Here is a 20,563-nt window from a genome sequence, read left to right on the forward strand (position 1 = left end):
CTTTTTTAATTCTATTTTTTCTTTTTGTGTGCTTTTTAAATGTTTTTTTTTTAATTTTGTTTGTTTGTTGTTTTTTTTTAAATTATCTAATCAATATTATTTGTTATTTTTTTTGTTTATTTTGCTTTTCTTAAATTATGTATTTTTGGAAATATATATATAATCTTTTATAAGTTAATTTTATATATATATATATATATATATATATATATATATATATTTGATTTTTTTGTCAAGGTTTTTAAATTTTTTGTGTTTTAAATTTTAACTTTTTGTGTTTTTTTGGTTTTGTTTTAGTTTTTAGTTTTTCAATGTTTTAATTTTGATTTTCTTTCGAGTTTTTCATTTTTATTTATTTATATATTTGTTTATTAATTTTGTTTTTTTTTGCAGGGTCTATGTCGATCATTGACTAGCAACTCGATCCCATTATGTGTCAATTTGATAGTTGATTTTAAAGTTTTCGTTATAATGGATAGAGTCTGCCCCAACAATGTGTCAAGTTGTCTTAGGCTAAGATTTTAAAATCGCTATACTTTTAGCATTTTAGAAAAAAATTACTCTTGGTATAACAACTCTTTTATTTAGGTGTTTATTTTTAAAGTTTTTGTAATAAAAAAATTCCATAATGCCATGGTTGAAATATGTTGAAAACTTAAGGTTTTTTGTAGTCATGATCTTTGGTTTTAATTATATGGTTGAAAATTTGTCAAAATTTTAGGGTTTATTAAGTTATGATCTTTTATATTTAATGCTAGTATGGTTGAAAACAATTATAAGTATTTTTTATTTAACACCATCGCTAAAAATTGTTGGAATTTTAAGGTTTTTCATAGACGTGATATTTTATCTTGAATGTCATCCCTGAAAATTGTTGGAATTTTAAGACTTTTCAAAGACATGATATTTTATCTTTAATATCATGCTTGAAAATTGCTGGGATTTTAAGACTTCTCAGAGACGTGATATTTTATCTTTAATGCCATGCCTGAAAATCATTGGAATTGTCAACGTCATTATTAAAAAATGCTGAAAATTGACCCTAAAAAAAAACGTTATTCTAACATCAACACTTTTCGCTTTCAAGGTGCTTTTTGCACCAAAAAAAAATTAGCTTTTGATGACTTTTAATTCCATTTTTTAAAAATGTTGAAAATTTACCACGAAAAAGGAAACAAATGTTATTCCAGCATCAACACTTTTCATTTTCAGGTTGTTTTTTCATGTTTTTTGGGGTTTTTTGGCTAGAGTTCTAATTTTGAGGTAATAGTTCTCGTTATATCGGTATCTTTTTTAGTGGTTTTTTCAAAAAACAATATGTGAGTAGGGGACTAATAGCTAAGGATTAAGGAACATGACATTCTTAAGACTACATTCCATACTCGGTTTGACCAATGCGTAAACTATATTCATGAGCTTCATTAATAGTGTATTCCAAAAAAAAATTGATATTTTTTTCCAGTGTTTCTAGATAATATTCTCATATATTTTAGGAACAAAAAGGAACATGAAGATCGCTTATAATTAGTGTTATCATGCTTAAGAAAGCACAAATTGTATCACAAGTTGTCAAAATGTTATTTCTTTCATAAAGTAATTCACTATCTTGGTCATATATTATTTTAGGAGAAGGAATTTCAATGGACCTAGAAATGGTAAAGGCCATAATGGATTGGCTAGTGTTGAAAAACTATCACAAGGTGCAAAGCTTCATGGGGGTAACCAGATGTTATCAAAAGTTTGTGGACAGATTGTCAAGATCATGAAACTCATCACTACCTTCCAATGCAAGGGAATCAAGTATGAGTGGAGCAAAGAATGTGACACCTCATTTATTGATCTTAAGAGATTACTAACCAGTGCATCAATCCTATAAGTTCTTGATACAAATAAAGACTTCACAATTTGCATAAATTCTTTGAGGCAAGAGTTGGGCACTATGTTAATGCAAGGTGGGGGAGTGATAGTGAATGTGTCTTAGAAGTTAAAGCAACATGAAAATATTTATGCTACTCATGATTTAAAGTTGACAGACATGATGCTAGCTCTAATGATTTATAAGCATTATCTTGTTGAGTGAAGGTTTGTATTAAAACAGATCATGAACACTTAGAGCATCTTTTCACTCAAAGGGATCTAAAAGCTAGGAAAAAGTGGTGGGGCAATTTATGAGTGTATGATTTTTGAACTTTGTACATCAAAGAAAAGAAGAATGTGGTGGCCTACAACCTAAGTAGAAGGACACAATCTTCTTCTCCTTAATGTAGTTAAAGGTCAATTTGAAGTAGTGAGTGTTGAGACAACCTTTTAGAGATAGATGGCATTTGAAAGTTACTACATCTCTTCATAATTGGAGGTTGTTAAATCCTAAATTTGAAAAGTATGCCTTGAATCAAATGAAATGTTGAGATTCAAGGGAGGATGTATATTTTCGAGGAAGGTTATTCAAAGCACTCTCTTCGAGGAAGCCCATAGAGCACTTTAATATGCACATCCTAGTGTGAAGATGTAAGAAAACATGAATAAACTTTTATTCTAAGCAAGCATGAAATGCAATTATTCCAATTTGTCGCTAAATGTCTTGAATGTTAGCAGATAAAGGTTGAACATCACTAACCAACAAGACTCTTACAATTGCATGACATTCTTATCTCTAAACGAGAAGTCATTTCCATGGATTCATTGTGGTATTTCCACTCACATCAGAAAAACACAATTCTATTTTGGTTGTAGTTGATAAACTAACCAAAAGTGCACATTTCATAGTAGTGAGAGAAACTTATGATGTCACTAAGAAAATAATCTTAGATAGAGACTCTTGGTTTACATCCAAGTTTTGGAAAAGTTTCTAATTAATGTTGGGAACCCAGATGAACTTGAGCACCATGTATCATGTCAAAATGGATGGATAGATGGAAAGAGTGAATCAGATTATGAAAGACATGCTTAGTATATATATTGATATTTATAAATACCAAACTCATTAGGAAAAATGCCTACCTTTGGTGGAGTTAGCTTATAATAACATAATTATTGTAGTTCAACTGGGATTCCTCCTCATCAAACTTTGTATGGGTGACTACACATGACACATTGAGTTGGCATAGGTCAGTGGACTACGCATGACACATTGAGTTGGGATAAGCTAGTGGTTTAAGAAGGGTATTTTTTAAGGATTTGAATATCATGCCAATGTATAGTATCGTAAGCGATTATTTTGATTTGAAAAGTCATACATATAGAATGTAGGTGAATATTAAATAAAAAAACATGTAATTTAATTTTAAAATTGGTAAATATTTGGTGAATTTCATCCATTTAACCATATAAATGTAAAAACAAACGAATTTTTAACCAAATTAGTGAATTTTTTTCTTCAGAAAATGTTCAAAAAATAGCTAATTTGTGAAATTTCGCCCCTAAAATTTTCCCTGGGATTAAGTGATAGTGGGGATATAATTGATTCAAGAGATGGAGGACTATGCAATTCACATTAGGTAATGCTTAAAAAAGACACATTATAGGTTGAAGAGTTATGTTGATGCACAGAGGATTGACTAAGTTTATGAGGTAGGAGATCAAATTTTATTCATATCACGCCAAGTAAAAGTACCATTTAGTTTGGAAAGGGGATAAATTTGTCATCTCTATTTGTATAGTTGTTTAAAAATTTGGAAAGAATTGGATCAATTGCTTATCGTCTTGTATTTCCATTCCACTTGTATAAAACTCATTATATTTTTCGTGTATTTTTTGTTGATGAATTTCACAAGTTAATTGAAAAGAATTGCAAATATCTAATGTGGGAACATTTTTGGTTGACCCACTATGCATATTGGACCATAGTGTCCAATAACTCAAACAATGTTTAGTAAACTAGGTTAAGGTCTAGTGGAGAAAATATATCCCAAAATTTGCTATCTGAGAGGGCATAAAGACTATTAATTGAGATTATCCTACATTTTTTTTATTGTAACTTTGAAATGGAGTTTCTCAAAGGGTAAGGGTAATGCCCCTTTTTAACTTAGGCACCTAAACTACATTATGACTTATTTGTATTTCCTTGCTTATTATTCATGGAATACGATTGGAATGATGAGACTTCAATATATGGACATGTGAACCTACATATATGTGAATATTATGAATAGTTATTGTTTATGTGATTAATGATTGAAGTCGTGTGATTTAATTTTATAGTGCTAGTTTTAAATTTATTTATTTTTACATGGATACTAGTTTGAATTATATGTTTAAACTAATCAATAAGTACCATGTACATGATGAATAACTAGTAGTTTACAATGTTTATTAATGAGTGTAATGGAAAAGTGACAGGGGTCATGGACATCAAATGAGAAATTGTATTCTATGACTCATTATTTTGTTATTTAACCATTGGTTCAATTCATTACAATGATATTTGTGTGTCTATGTTTTATAGGAGATGTGATTGCCCAAATCAGATATTCCATGAAATTGCTCTAAGAATAATAGCAACACCACAATGTGGTGAATGATAGGGTGTTGACCCTAGGTCTATGAAGAGGCATTGAGGTATTCCCGCCATTTATTCTTCAAAACTTCAATTCATGGAAGAGTTGTGTTAAGACACACTACTATAAATTTGTGATGACCATTGTTAATTTTTTGCCAAGGAATTCTGTTCAAGGTAGTGGACATTTCCACTCACATGTTCTATATAGAGTTATGTCAATATAAATGACGCTCCAACATTGTCTAGTAGAGAAAATAATATGATGTTGAAAATGAAGTGGATTAGATAGGAAGGGTGTTTCAGTGTAGTTGAAAGCATTGTTGGGATTTAGAAATGGAAATTAAAGTCTTGCTTAGTTCATTTTGTGTATTAAACGATTGTTTGGTGTAGTTATGATGATCTTAATCTAATGTTCAATCTGTATTAAATTGTTCTCACTGATGAAGTATTGTTATTTTATGAATAAAATTATTGATTAATGCATTATAGGATTTACTATATTCCCTACTTGGTTATGAGCATACATGTATTACAAATTAGATGTGATGATTGTTATCATTAGTATGTGCACAAAAACTGCATGCATTAGCTACACATACATACTTTGCATGTGTATATTAATACTAGCATAACCATATTAATAAATGTGGTGATATACGTCGATAGATGCATATCAACCACATGCACAACCACATTGGTAAATGTGGTTGACATACACTGATAGGGGTATATCAAATACATTAATAATTATCAGGTGTATGATAGAGATTTAATATTAATATAAATATAAATATTAATTGATATATAATTATAATTATCATGTTTTAGTATTACTATATTATAATTAAAATATAGTAAATATTGTCCGGGGGTAGCCCAATTGGTGATCGAAGTAATGTAAAATCTATGTACACTGAGAGATCCAAGGCTCAAATCCCCATGTTGCGACCCAATTTACGGAGAGGAGGATAGGTTGTAGACCCCATGATGTTTACTAGTAGTTACGTGTCAGGCAGGCTACTGGGTTCCTCTAGGTCACTATATATATATATATATATATATATATATATATATATATAAGCATTGGGTTTTAGTATAGAGTTTAATATTGGATTTTAACATTAGGATTTTAATATAAGTAAGGATAAGTTAAGTATTCAACTAAGTTTCAATTAACATTGAATCCTTATATCAAACTCTTATATTAAATCCGACATTATAAACTTTAATATTAAAACCAATATTGTAAACCATAATCTCAATATTATAAACCCTAAAATTAAACCCTATTTTTTTTAATGTCGCAATGCAAAATTGAATAAATTGTAATGTAATGTAACATTGCGACAATGATTGTCACATTGCAACAATGCTTGTCACAATGCGACATTGGATAGGTTTTTGTAACATTCCAACGTCACAATATTAAACTCTAATATTAAACCTAATATTATAAACTCTAATATTAAACCCAATATTATAAACCATAATATTAAACCCAATATTTATAATACTATAAGCTTTAATATTATATAAATATTTAAACCCTAATTTTGTAATGCCTAAATGCAACGTTGAATAAATTGTAATGTAAAGTAACATTGTGCCAATGATTTCCAGATAGATTTAATGATGTAATGTGACAATGCGACATTGGATACTTTCATTCCAACATCACAATATTAAACCAAATATTATAAAACCTAATATTACAAACCCTAACATTATAAAACCTAATATTATAAACCATAATATTAAATTCAATATTTTTTTTTAACACAAATGAATAGTTTTCCTATTAAGTCTATGCTCGAACGCAACAAGAAACACGAGAAATGATTACATTATTTTTTCATGCTTTTGTTCCTTCAGAGGAGGACTGTAAGTGATTCCAAAATTTTAAACTGTAAGTCTACTACAACAAATGATCGACATACATATGTTTTGCAAAATTGGCCTAATGAAAAGACAAATTTATAATAGGAATTCATAATAAAAAAGGACCAGGGTGGGGTGCGGGGGGATCTTCTGCCAAGGGCCTATTTAGATCAATCTATAAATTGTTGGGAGATCAACTACATGCATTGCTTCTAGATATTTGGTTTTCACTTGTCTCCATATGCATTTGCAATTCAATTAGTTGTATACACAAGGCATCAATTTGGTCATCTTGGCGATCAACTTTAACTTTGAGCGACTGGAGTTCATCCATTAGAAAGATTATTGTGTTCATTTGCTTATGAACAATCCAGTTTAGGTCCATACTCTCAAGGTGCATATCTTCAAATTGTTGGGGGCGCTTATTACTAGCCCTACTGCCAACTACGACCATTGGAGGTCCTTTGTAGAATGACATTAGACATTTACAGAGAAGAGGGAGCCAAATTCTAGTGGGGACAAGGAGTAGTGGAGTCCAAGGGCCAATGCAAAAGCAACAAGGAGAGGCTAAAAGACCAGCATCTGAGGGAACTCCAAGAGAGTCTAATAGAAGCAACGTAAAAACACGAGGAGTGGGAGGAGATCTAAAGAGCACATGGCACTAGTTATACAACAAACAATGAAGAGAATATCTAAGTGGCAAGGGAAAATTATGTCGAAAATAGTATGAGATATACTGAGAGCTAGATTGAAGAAAACTACAAGTGGCAAACCAAAATTTCTTTGAAAAGACTAAAAATACCTGAGAGAATGAGTTGAGTTGATTGCCTTTAGACACTCCTATGGAAGTGTACCCAGAAGCCAATTGCACTGCCTCTACCAGGACTAAAAAGAATTGTGGCTTACCAAACCGACTAAGAGGATCATGATGCACCAAAGAAGACAAATAAACTACCACAAACATGTCTGGTGAGAATTTTATCTTCCCAAGGCAGCGGGGAGATCCAAAACTAGCCAGAGAAAGCAATTACACCATCAAAAATAGGGTTGAAGAGGATATTGGCTTCACAAGCGAGCAAATAGACCCATGACCCACCCAATTTGGTTGAACTAATTGAGTCACCCCCAAAGTATAATGTAAACTCCACCCTCCACCAGTTTTGCAATTAACCAGCGATTCACAACAATTGACCCCATCGGTCGCGAAAATAGTCTCCTGACTCAAAGAAGTGTTCGCCCGACACCATCACAGAGTCAACCACCATGGAGGCTGAATACAAGGCAATCCAACCTATTCAATGGATTTAAGACCAGGTTCGAAGAACCCACACGCTACGTAAATCTCTTCACCATTAAATTCCATAATAATCCACCTCCTTGGAGCCATCAAAGTTTCAGGTGTAACATCTGGATGTTGATTATAGTGTTGTCTGACCATAGCTCTTGACGCATGTGAATACAATAGGAGGCAGTCCTTTGCATGGCTTACATTGTCACCATCATCCACCTCAACGCAATGTATTAAATGTCGAAAATAATTCATGAACTATATAGTTGTTGTCAATGAAAGGGAAGGAGGGGATTTAGGCGGTGGCTTCCTTGTTATTAGTATTATATTCCATAAGGGCTTGCAAAGTGGCTCTAGAAAAATTCATATAAGCTAAAAATGAAGAGAATTTAATCATGGTATGTTTTGCCATCTAGACAAGTCATTGATGTCGGTTTGGCCCAATTTTAAGAGGCACACAAGATTTGCTTGTTTATCTGCTTCCCTATTTTGAGATCTTAGGATATGAAAAAAGGTCTTAATATGGAAGTAGTCAAGGGTGCCAAAAATTCTGTGAAGAATAAGTTTAATTTGATTGTCCTTACGAAAAGAGTCTCTATATAAATATTGGATTGTGAGGAGAGAATCTCCCAATATTACAATCTTATCAATTTCCATTTCTTTTGCCAAGTTTAGCCTGAGCAATAGGTCATACATTTCAGACTGATTTTTTATCCTCTTGTCTAGCCCCTAGGGGTACTCATGCACTTGTTTTCCATCGGGATTAAAGCTAACCCCTCCCCCTCCTACCACCCCTATATTAAACCCTAATATTATAAAACCTGATATTGTAAACCCAATATTATAAACCCTTATATTAAACCCAATATTATAAACCTTATATATTAAACTCTAACATTATATACCCTAATATTAAACCCAATATTACAAACCCTAATATTAAACCCAATATTGTAAACCCCATATATTATACCTTAATATAAACTTGAAGATTAAATCCTATATTATAAACCCACATTAGTAAATGTGGTTGACTAATTTTGTAATGTTGCAACACGACGTTAGATAAATTGCAATGTAATGTAACATTGCGACAATGATTATCACTTTGTGACAAAGTTTGATCATAGTCAACAATTTAAACAATGATTATAAAGGTTGACTTTGTTGACTAATGTTGTTGACTATGTTTCACTATTATTATTAATAGATAATAATAATAGACAATTATGTTTCACTGAAGTTGAAGAGTGTTGATTGTCAAACACAGTCAACAAACATAATCAAACATAGTCAACCACATTAGTAAATGTCGTCGACTAATTTTAATTATAGTCAACAAGCCCTAATGGGTAGCCCAGTTGGTTAAAGCTCCCCCTACCATGTCATTGGCCCTCTATCATGAGGCGCAAGTTCAATTTTCCTTGGGCCCATCAGGGTCAAGCTCCCTGTTGTAGAGTCCACTGGGCGGGAATTTGACCCATCTAGGGGTGTTACGAAGAAAAAGAGAAAGAGATTATGGTCAACTAATTAAACATGGATTATAAAGGTTGACATTTATAAATTCTGATAGTGATTGACCATGGTTGATTATGGTTTCTATGTTCACCCTTTTTAAACATCACTATGTTTTGACTATGAATGACTATGTTTAACAATTGTTTGACTATGGTTGACCACCGTAGACTATAGTTGTCCATGTTCACCATGTTCAAACATCGCTAACTATGTTTTGACTATGGTTAATCATGATTAACTGTGGTTGAATATGGTTTGATTATGATTGACCATGGTTTGCCTATGTTCAACCATAGTTGAATATGATTGACTAGAGTTGACTGTGGTTTGAATACAATTTAACTATGGTTGGCCATATTTTGACTATGGTTTGTCTATAGTTGACCATGAATTGGCTATGGTTACCATTGCAATGGTGGTTGTTGATGGTTAAATATGGTTTCACTATGGTTAACCTTGACCATGCACTATAGGCTTCCATAGTCAACCATAGCCATCCACTATGGTTCAATATAGTTCACTAGGGTTAATTATATGTCACTTACAAATAAACCATGATCCCTGTGGTAAGTATGGTTCACCATGGTAGTCATGTTGATTATTTGACTATGATGTCCATGTCAACTATAGTCAACCATATATAAATGCTTATCAAAGTAATTAAAAAGTTAATTTGATTTTCTATATTTTAGCTTTTTATACTATATTATGATAATAAATTGTGTAGATATTTTAAATATTTTTCATGATTAACATAATTTTGCATTTACAAAAGTATATTGTAATTAACATGTTATGAAAGGGAAACATTAACTTGCACCAACTCTTTAACTTAAGTTACTCCATTAAAATAAAATAAAAAAATGGACATAACAAAGGATGATAAAAATGTACTTTCAACTTTGAAATTTTCAATTTTAATAAGTTGTTCTCTCATGTAGCCCCGGTTAGTCCATTAAAATGGCTAATTGTTTGATTTGGCAAGTGTAATCTCTCATCTTAATACTGAGACATTTTTGGGTTGTTGTCTAGCTCTCCCTTTGACACCTTAGAGGGCTGCCTTGGGCTGCCTTCTGTGTTTAGCACCAGCGTAGATCCATCTTGAATACGGATCTAACATGAGCTGAGAGGGATCCAATTTCTTCACATGCAAAATTTTTTATGAGCCACAATTATTTAAATGTTTTGTATAGTTATTTAATTTTTTATTTTTTTTAGATTTTTATTTTGGCCAACATCGCAAAATTTCAACTTTGATGACGGACGAACACCCTTACACATCATACTAGGCTGTAAAATGAGCCTCTCAACTCAATAATGGTTGTATTTTGGGGTTTATGTTTCTACTACTTGCACCGTTGTTTCTGGTTGTATTTTGGGGTTTATGTTTCTACAAGTTTTTGCATCGTCGTTTTCTTGTTTGGTCTGGTTTTAATTGTCTTTGGCCTATTTTGTTTCCCTACCTTGGGGTTTCAGGATTTTTTTTGTCAATGTACCGACCTTTATCTTTAATAAAAATGGTTAGTTTTTTTTACTTAAAAATAATTCTCTCATCTTAATACATAAAATTAAATATAATTTAAAATCCTAATTTCCACTTCAAAATATAATTTAATATCAATATCTTTTATTATGAGCTTATGTATTCCAAATTCACAACTAAAATTTGGTATTTATAATTAAAAAATAATAATTTAATTTTAAATAAATATTTTTTCCCAATCAAATTTTTATATAATTTTTGTAATTATTTTTATATAATTTTTGTAATTATATAAATAATATAGTTAGAATAAATTAATTAATTACATAATTTTACATGATAAACTGAAATTCTCACTATAATTATCACCATGCATAATGTTTTAATTTACAAATTAAATATAATAGTGATAAAATTGTTTTATTATTTTAAAAATAATAGGCTTGTTAAAAACCATTAAAATACTTTCGGAAAAACATCGAAGGAGATTTGGAATTAACCAAAAAAAAAAAATGTTATTATTGTTTTTAAACTTTAACATACACTATATATTTCTATTATTAAATAAATTTGAAGACACAAGAAATTTCAAATAATAATTTTGCAATTACTTTCCAGAGCCATAAAAATATCTTAAATAAATTTTAAAACCAACGAACTATCATCATTCTGCAACAGCTTTAAGATTATGTATTTTCAGACATTACTTAATACAGTCTAAATCAAGTTTGTTAGAAAAGCAAACTTTCTGAATTCATATTGCATAACAACATTTTTGGAAATACAAGTTCATTTTTATCATAGCTTCACTTTTGCCATACGAGATTTGCACACCAAGTATCCAAGCACATCCTCTCTTCTCATTGTCCAACAAACTACAACCCAACTCTTCCTTCTATGGAAATTTTACTATTTTATAATGACCTCGCCAGGTTTTAGCATTGGTTTGCAGGATTCTATAACATCTCTTTGATCTTTATTACAGCCTCTGTGGACTACATCGCATAGGTTCATGTAGCATCAAAAGAACAATGGCAACCATTGCCTTCTCGGGAGAATTAACTGATCTGGACTCAAGCTCACATGCACAGAAACATGCTAGTGGAGTTCACTGCCCATGTGTCAACAACTCGATACAAGCAGACAGCAGTCTAATAGGTTCTTGTACAGTAACCCTTCATAAAGTTAACAGGAGAATAAAACAGAATAGGGGAGCTCTCAGCTAGTCAAACAGGGAGAACAAGCTGCTCAATGTAGATCAGCAGCAGCATAAACCTGAAAAGAAGGCAACGCAAAACCAGATCACAACCTGCAAGTAATACATTCCTCTCGCTATTTTAAACAGATTTACTATATTGAATAGCTGTAGGAGAGCCTCTGTAATACGTTCCTCTAGCTATTTTAAACAAATTTACTATATTGAATAGTTGTAGGAGAGCCTCTGTTGCTACCATAACCCCATCACTCTTGTCTAGATCCAAACATGCTAACTTCAGTCTCTGGGTATTGCTCTTTTTTGGTCAGTAATAAATAAGCATTTTTTAACCACAGCATTAATACCATTATGGAGTTTAATTCCTTGAGAGCATTTCTCCGGTTAAAAACTGTGTTCCTTAAAATTCACCGTTCATGCTCTGTTTCTATGTCACTAATAAATAAGCATTTTTTAACCACAGCATTAATACCATTATGGAGTTTAATTCCTTGAGAGCATTTCTCCAGTTAAAAACTGTGTTCCTTAAAATTCACCGTTCATGCTCTGTTTCTATGTCACATTTTGGGTTTATTTTTTAACCACAGCATTAATACCATTATGGAGTTTAATTCCTTGAGAGCATTTCTCCAGTTAAAAACTGTGTTCCTTAAAATTCACCGTTCATGCTCTGTTTCTATGTCACGTTTTGGGTTTATCTTCTCTGACAATATTCTCTGTTTTATCATTTATATTTCATTTTTTTAAATTTATCTTTTGTACTGTTTCCATTCTTCGTGCTCTTGCTCCCACATTTTGTGTTCTTGGTGGTTGTTAGGGTTACATATGTGCAAGACTAGACAAATGGTTCCTCCATAACAGTTCAAACCCAGTGTTTGGATTGTTGTCCCCAAATGCCCCTGGGCATTCAGATCATCCATGCCAATTAGAGATTGTTTATTTTGACAAAACAATTATGCCAACGTGATTTTACCTAATAAAAAAAGTACTAACTTCATGGAAGTTGAAGATTGCATTTTCAAAAGAAAATAAAAATGGTTTTTTTAACTTCCAGACAACTTCTGAGAATATTATTTCAAAATGATTTCATATAAGCAAAATCTACTTCACAGTAATTTTCATAACTTGACCAAAATACCAGGTCAACCTGAATCAAACGTCAAACACATTTGACCTTTTGGTTCAAGGCCGTCTTAGTCCTGTAATATTCAAAAAGTACTTGAAACCATAGTTTTAAAAAACAGCCGTTTCGAAACGGAAACGGCCGAGTTGGTCCGTTCCATTGCCCTCCGGAGTGACTCGGTACAAAAAACGGCTTGGTTGGCCGAGTCAGCCATGACTCGGCCAAGTCATTGAATGACTCAGCCAACTCGGCCGTTTCCCGTACTGACTCGGCCGAGTCACAAACAGCAGCCCGTAACCCACTAAAACAGCGATTTAACATTATTTTAATGAAAGTTTAAGGGGTTTGCTGATTGGTTTGGACTTCAAGGTGTTTTATGAATTAGCTAAATGTTATTTGGGGTCCATTTCCCCCTCCTAAACCCTATTTAACACGCTCAAATGCTCTCTACTATTGATATGCTATTCAAATTTCATGGTAATGTTAAATTCTTAAAGTAAAAGTGACATTCTCCTTAGAATGTCACTTTTACTTAAATTTTTAACATTACCATGAAATGACTCAGGATGTTTGAGAGTGGTTTCGGCCTCATTGGATTTCATATGGAGAAAGTAGAATTTTAGATTTCATTCAAAATCCAGCAGACTTATCAGTTTTTCAGGATTTCAGGATTGGAGGATTGCAATGTTTTCATTGAATTTTGTCATGTATTAGGGTATGGAACTCATATTTAATCAAGAGCACCAATCCCTCTATGTACCTTGATGTTAGTGACATTGGTTGTCGAACTCCTCTGGGATTCGCTCCCAAACCAGGGGCTTCTAAAAATGTCGCTCCCGCTCCCGTTTTCGCTCCTGCGCCCAAGTAACACAAAGAAGAGAAACCGTTTGGATCAAAAACGGTTAAATGATCTAGTTTATGTCCAATACAACCTCCGGCTTAGACGAAACCATTTGCTGAACAAAAGACCTGATTCAAATCCCATTGTGTTGGAAGACATTGATCCAACATCAGATTGGGTAGTGGAGAGTCGTCTAGCAGAGTTTGATCCTGATAAGGATCTTGATTTAGATTTAGATATCGAGACATCAGTTGAACTTGAACATGCTATTCAGTTGAATGCAGATCCCAATCCACCAGCCTTAGTCTCACAGCCAGCAAGGACTCTAGTTGTAGGTGCTTCCTCTGCTCAGCCACGACAAAAGCGCAGCGGCATATCTACTCTATCTCAGCTTGCATCTGCTACAGTTGCACAGCCTGCTAGTGGTACCACTTCTACAACTGCAGTTGGAGATGATGATGAGGAGGAGGAGCCATGGGGCCCCCTGTCTGACTCTGATGATGATCCAGAGATTGATCGACATGATCTTGGCTCCTCTGGCAGCAGCTACTAGCCAGTAGCTGTAGTACTAGTACTGGAGTCTGGTCACAGTTTACTTTTGTTGTAGAGGCCATTTCTAGCCTCCTTGGTTATGTGTTTTTTGTTTTGAGTTTTTGATCATGTATGATAGTTGACTATGTATTGCCATTGGGTACCATTTTGATATAATGGATTGGTTCATGAGCCTACTTTGATCATATGTTGTCTTCCATCTATATTATAATGCTGTGTGTTTGGAAACATGAATGAAAATCTTTAAAATCATGTTTAAAATCTTTAAAATTATGTTTTTTTTATTAAAAAAATAAATATTTAATGCATTTTTTACAACGACCGAGTCATTGAAATCGAGCCGGCCGAGTCATTACCGTTTCGGAGTCGGAGTCGGAGTCTATCCTCGGCCAAGTCGGAGTCGGAGTCGGAGTTTTAAAACTATGCTTGAAACAGGGCCAATCTCATATACAAGCATTAACTCCTAAACATTATACTGCACCATGAATATATGGGTGAAAATTTATCCCTAACCTGAGGAGACAGACCTCCACTACACTACCTGCAGTTTTTGATTGAGTAAACATAATGTTTTTCTATGCACTAAAGCTTTTGTAGTTTTTACTCCAAAACAAACTTCGTAACTTCTCAAGTTTACAACAATGGATATAGCATCCCGCAAGAAATATAAATGCCTCGAACACCTTCCATAGTCATGATATCTATAATTAGAAGTCTGAAAAGGCTACCAAGACTTATGCACCTGAATTGAATTTATCTCTTAACATAACAGAGTAAAAAAAACACATAAAAAGATCTCTTCCTGCAAAAGACCCCAGCTAATAGTAGCAGAAAAATTCAGGCAAATAAACATTGATCCCTCCTTTCCTACGTCTATCACTTCGATATTCAAATTTCAGTCCCTCCAATGATGAGCCTTTTCGTGGTTACATCTCAATATTACGTTTCATAAAATTCAGTGTACTCTAGTGACACTACCATTACTACTACAAAGATATCAAAATTGTGATTAGCAGGGTTTTTCATTTTGAAGTTTAATAATTATCATCTATCAGTGATCAGTCTTGCTTCTTTTATACTATATTTAATGAGAAATGTTTTCTCTCCAATGGAGTCCAGTTTGTGTGAAAAATAAAACAATGAAAAAAATGACTAAAATTTTCCTTAAAGCAAGATCTTGGATTTCCTTTGGTCAACCTCAAGATTCCAAATAGGTCTATTTTACGTGATATATCATTAAAACTTAGAGTGACGACACTGAATCTTCAAAAACTAATCAATTATAATTGTAGTTCATCTTAATATGCATAAAGAGTTATTTGGATGTCTTGCAAAACTTGTTTCCACTATCTGTTCATTACTGCCTTATATGATAATAATCCAGAACTGTGTTAACAGTGCACACTATTATCTCATGAGACATCTAGAAACAACTAGGGGCACCACCATAGATTTGTATCCGTGAATGACCTAAAATTAACAAAACAACACAGATGCAACATCATGATTCAGAAGTATCAAAAATAATGATTAGAATGACTAGTTCAAGCTTGTGTAAATCTTGTTGGACATAGCAAAGTATTTCACCCCGGCATTAAGTATGGCAGCACTAAGATTTTCAGCGCACAATACAGTAGATACCCACATACACCAAAAACAACGAAGACTCCAAATATTTTAAAGGTTTTAACTTTCTCTCAGTCAACACTTGGGATAATATTCTACGGAACAATGCAGAGACAGAATAATTCTATGAAATGGTATTGGAAAAGATTGGCTACCATGATAGTATAACAGTCCAATTAAAGAGAAACAAGGAAGAACCACCTCAGCAGGTACCAATCCAGTCAAGCAGCATCCTATCGAAACAAAAAAAGGCCTACTAATGCAAGAAGCTAATGGAAGAAGTCAAGATGGACAGTTGTCTGTCCTTCAAAAAACCTTAATTCGAATTGCATTAAGCCTACTGTATGAGGATCTGACTGCTATCGGTCCAATTCTAGCTACCTTTACTAAAAGAGTTGCATCTGACTGCTGCTGGCTTACCCACTACTATTACATCTATAGTGGATGACACAAACTTGGTGCAAAGTGCATAATTGGATATCTTTACCTTTAAAAAATATTTATTGATGGATTCATGTTTCCAAACCGTTTCCTGACTAAAATATTTAACTTCAATCTACCTTTTAAACTACAGTGCCTTACTTGCCCAAACTTTTCTAGCTGAAAATACAACATAGAATTGAATAGAGTGGCTAATTCGATCGCTTAAAAAAAACAAGTGAAAAAGAGCCTATAAGTAAACATAAGCTCACCATTTACATGAAAACAGAAAAACATCAATCACGCCATTACTAACCAATCCAAGCTAGTCTAGGACAACAAATCTGCGTATTATGAAGCAGAGTCATCAGTATATGTAACTCATTGCATCCAGAATGACTTCAAAGAGAACTTTGGCATGGCCTTCTCACTCTTACGATTTAGCACTTTATTTGGTGATAAAAAACCCCATTTAACATTAGTCTCCAGTTCTGCTTTAAAAGCATTACAAAAAAGCTATATATGAATGTGGAGAAACAGTCAATGTGACAAAATCGGTCACCACTACCTCCAAGCATAATGTTGTACTTCAGACAAAAGAAAGTATGGACTCGAATAACAACAAAAGTGCAAGAAATTTTCAAGTAGCCAATAATCTGACATTTCTTTGCCTACTCGATGATGGATTGAATAACACCAGCACCGACGGTCTTGCCCCCCTCCCTAATGGCAAATCTCATACCCTGCTCACATGCCACCGCATTTATCAATTCAACAACCATCTTCACACGGTCCCCAGGCATCACCATCTTTGACTCCTCATCCTTGTCATTCATTATGGCAGTCACCTTGCCAGTGACATCAGTAGTTCTCATGTAAAACTGGGGCCTGTACCCAGGGAAAAATGGAGAATGCCTCCCCCCCTCTTCTTTCTTGAGCACATACACAATTGCCGAAAACTTCGAATGAGGAGTTATACTCCCAGGCTTTGCCAAAACCATTCCCCTCTCTATATCGGCCTTCTGAATACCTCTCAGAAGCATACCCACATTGTCCCCTGCAACTGACTCATCCAGCACCTTCTGGAACATCTCAAGCCCAGTCACAGTAGTCACCCTCGTTTCCCTCAATCCAACAATCTCCACAGGCTCTCCAACCTTAATAGACCCTCTCTCGACTCGCCCAGTTGCAACAGTACCACGACCAGTGATAGAAAAAACATCCTCCACAGCCATCAGGAAGGGAAGCTCAGTCTGCCTCTGTGGAATTGGAATATATTCATCCACTGCAGCCATGAGCTCATAAATTTTATCCACCCACCTATTCTCACCTCGCTTGATGTTTGGATTTGCCATCAGAGCCTCCAGAGCAAGGAGCGCTGACCCCGAAACAATCGGCACATCATCCCCTGGAAACTCATAAGAACTCAAGAGCTCCCTGACCTCAAGCTCAACCAACTGAAGCAACTCCTCGTCATCAACCTGATCCTGTTTGTTCAAGAACACCACCACGTTGGGCACACCCACCTGCTTGGCCAACAGGATGTGCTCCTTCGTCTGTGGCATAGGGCCGTCCGCTCCTGACACAACTAGGATTGCGCCATCCATTTGAGCAGCCCCAGTAATCATATTCTTCACATAATCAGCATGACCAGGGCAATCCACATGAGCATAATGTCTGTTCTCGGTCTCATATTCGACAGTAGCAGTATTGATTGTAATACCTCTGGCCCTCTCTTCGGGCGCCGCGTCGATTTCATCATATTTCTTAGGAACACTGGTGCCCATGGAGGCCAAGGCCATGGTGAGGGCAGCGGTCAGGGTGGTTTTCCCATGATCAACATGGCCAATGGTGCCAATATTCACATGGGGTTTTTTTCTCTCAAATTTTCCCCGAGCCGCCCGGACTGTGAACCGGAACGACTTGACGGTATTCACAGAGGAAGTGGAAGGGAAATGGTCTTTGAAAGCGTTTGTATATGAAATATTCTGTGAAAATCCAAGAAGATAAGGGGAATTCGGTGTTTTGGGTTTTAGAGAGACGGAGAATGTACCTTGTGAAAGCTCCCCTCTGGGTTTCGCCAATGATGACGAAGATGAAGGAACTGTCGTTGCTGCCATGAATAACCCCGTCGCCATTGCCATCGTCTGAATTGTTCGAGAACTGTGTATTCCCTCTTGAGCTGCTGCCACAGCAATCTGAATGTAAGAAGAGCCCTTATCCCTTGTTCCGGTAGATGTAGTCCGAGCAAAATTAAATGATGATATGAATATTCTTGAGGGTGAGGTGGATATGTTGCGTCCTCTCGGTTAGATAAGGAGGCCTCACCACACCGCTCGTTCGCTTGCCTTTTCCATGCCTATGTGGATAAGGAGTTGCCAAACCATTCATATTTTCTTATTTTTAAGAGCATGTTAGATGTTTCAAAAGTTTTCAATACCTTTGTTGTTACTTTTGTTGTTAGTTTTGAGGTGAAGTTTTATTTATTTGTGTAATAATTAATACAGTTTTTTGGAAAAATTATTATAATGTGATTATTAAATTAAACTCGCACTAAAAACAATTTTAGGTCACACTCCAAAACCAATTATTGATTATAATAGGTTATAAATTTTCATATTATAAAAATAGATTTTCATATTAAAATTTTATTATACATCAATATTTTTTTAATTTTGTATATATTAAATATTATTATGAGAATGTGTTGTGAATAATTTTATGCATAATAATTTGAAGATGGAAGAAGGCTTATAAGACATTACATGTATCAATAGTTTTTATAATTGAGATGCTAGTTTTGGGGTGTAAGTTTTTAGGGTGGTGTTATAATATCCTTCTTCATTGTTATGCTAACATCATTAACAAAAGTTGGTATCATAAGACTCAAGGAGTAGGCTCTTCTTTATCCATGAAATCCTGGCTCTTGCTAAGTCATAAGTTTTTGGGATATTTGACTTGCGGGTTGTTGGATAAACTCTTTGGTGTTATAGTGGCAACGGCAAGGTTTGATCATGGGCCTCGCCTAAATTAGTCCAACAAGTTATTGATTCACCATGGCTAAGAGAAAAACAAACAAACAAACAAAAGTTGGTATCATGCTTTTTTGGGTTGCCTATGACTTGTGGTTGTTATCTATGATGTGAGATGTTATTCCATTGTAGTGATACTATCTTTTATATTAAGATTTCTTCCACATAATATTCTTTTGATTTATTTATTTATTTTAATATGTGTGTTCACATCATCCTGGATGTATGTTGCAAATAATCCTATATACATGTGTATATTGAATCTCACTATAGTCACACTACTTCACAACAGCTCCATGCTTTTTGGGATCCATGTTGGCAATGTAACTTGGGGGGTCTACACTATTAATTTATGAAATTATCATAACACTTCATAGTTTTGCTCATATCAATATTAACAATGTCACTTACACTGAGAGGCAAGGTGGTAAGGTGGAGTAAATTGAAACAATTCAAGAATATGAAGTTGGAATCATTAGTAAATGAGAATGAATGTGTCATTATGATCATGTAGTCAAAGTCCTACATATACTACCTATCACAACTTGTGAGTTGGTTTTGCTCAAAACAATAAACCAATGATCGCTCAAACCTTGTGTTTTCCACTAGCTATGTGGCCCACACTAGCGTGAGTAGTCTTATTGATACATATCATAGTTGGGTCTTCGACAATGGTGAAATTATACCAAAGTGACCATAGGGAAACTTATTACTAGATTGAATTCCCACATGATTCACAACATTGTTCCAAAGTACAAATTACCTATAAACCAAAAACCAATAATTTGTCCACTGATAAAGACTTTGCAAATGATGAAATCTAGGTAGATAAGCTCATAAAAATTAAAGTACTTAAATGCCTAATCTAAAGCAATGAACCCAAATGTAAGGGACAATTTTATTTTTAAACGTTCTCTTTACTACCGAATAGTAAAGATAGCTAAGAGGCTCTTAAAGATTAGTATGCATCTATTAGAAATGAAATCACCTCTTTTACTCGATAGCGCTTTGTTGCCAGCTTGCATTTTTTGTACCTTGACGAAGTTGTCTTGATACCTTGTACGCATTGACTCAATACCAGCAAGCTTGTT

The 20,563-nt window shown here is 34.1% G+C and overlaps 1 protein-coding gene across 1 annotated transcript; it reads right to left on the reverse strand.

The window, feature by feature from the left end:
- Positions 1 to 17,102: 17,102 nt before the first annotated feature.
- On the reverse strand, positions 17,103 to 18,599 carry LOC149165153 (elongation factor Tu, chloroplastic-like). The gene has a single exon (XM_089432253.1). The coding sequence runs from the start codon at positions 18,582 to 18,584 to the stop codon at positions 17,112 to 17,114; it is 1,473 nt and encodes a 490-aa protein (XP_089288379.1). The 5' UTR covers positions 18,585 to 18,599; the 3' UTR covers positions 17,103 to 17,111.
- Positions 18,600 to 20,563: the final 1,964 nt, after the last annotated feature.

The sequence above is a fragment of the Pinus tabuliformis genome, chromosome 5_1, assembly GCF_031772625.1.
Source record: "Pinus tabuliformis cultivar Carrire ecotype Pingquan chromosome 5_1, CPIR1, whole genome shotgun sequence".
In the NCBI taxonomy this organism is placed as follows: domain Eukaryota; kingdom Viridiplantae; phylum Streptophyta; class Pinopsida; order Pinales; family Pinaceae; genus Pinus; species Pinus tabuliformis.

Coding starts and splice junctions, on each gene's coding strand:
- LOC149165153 (XM_089432253.1), bottom strand. CDS start 18,584: ATGGCAATGGCGACGGGGTTATTCATGGCAGCAACGACAGTTCCTTCA.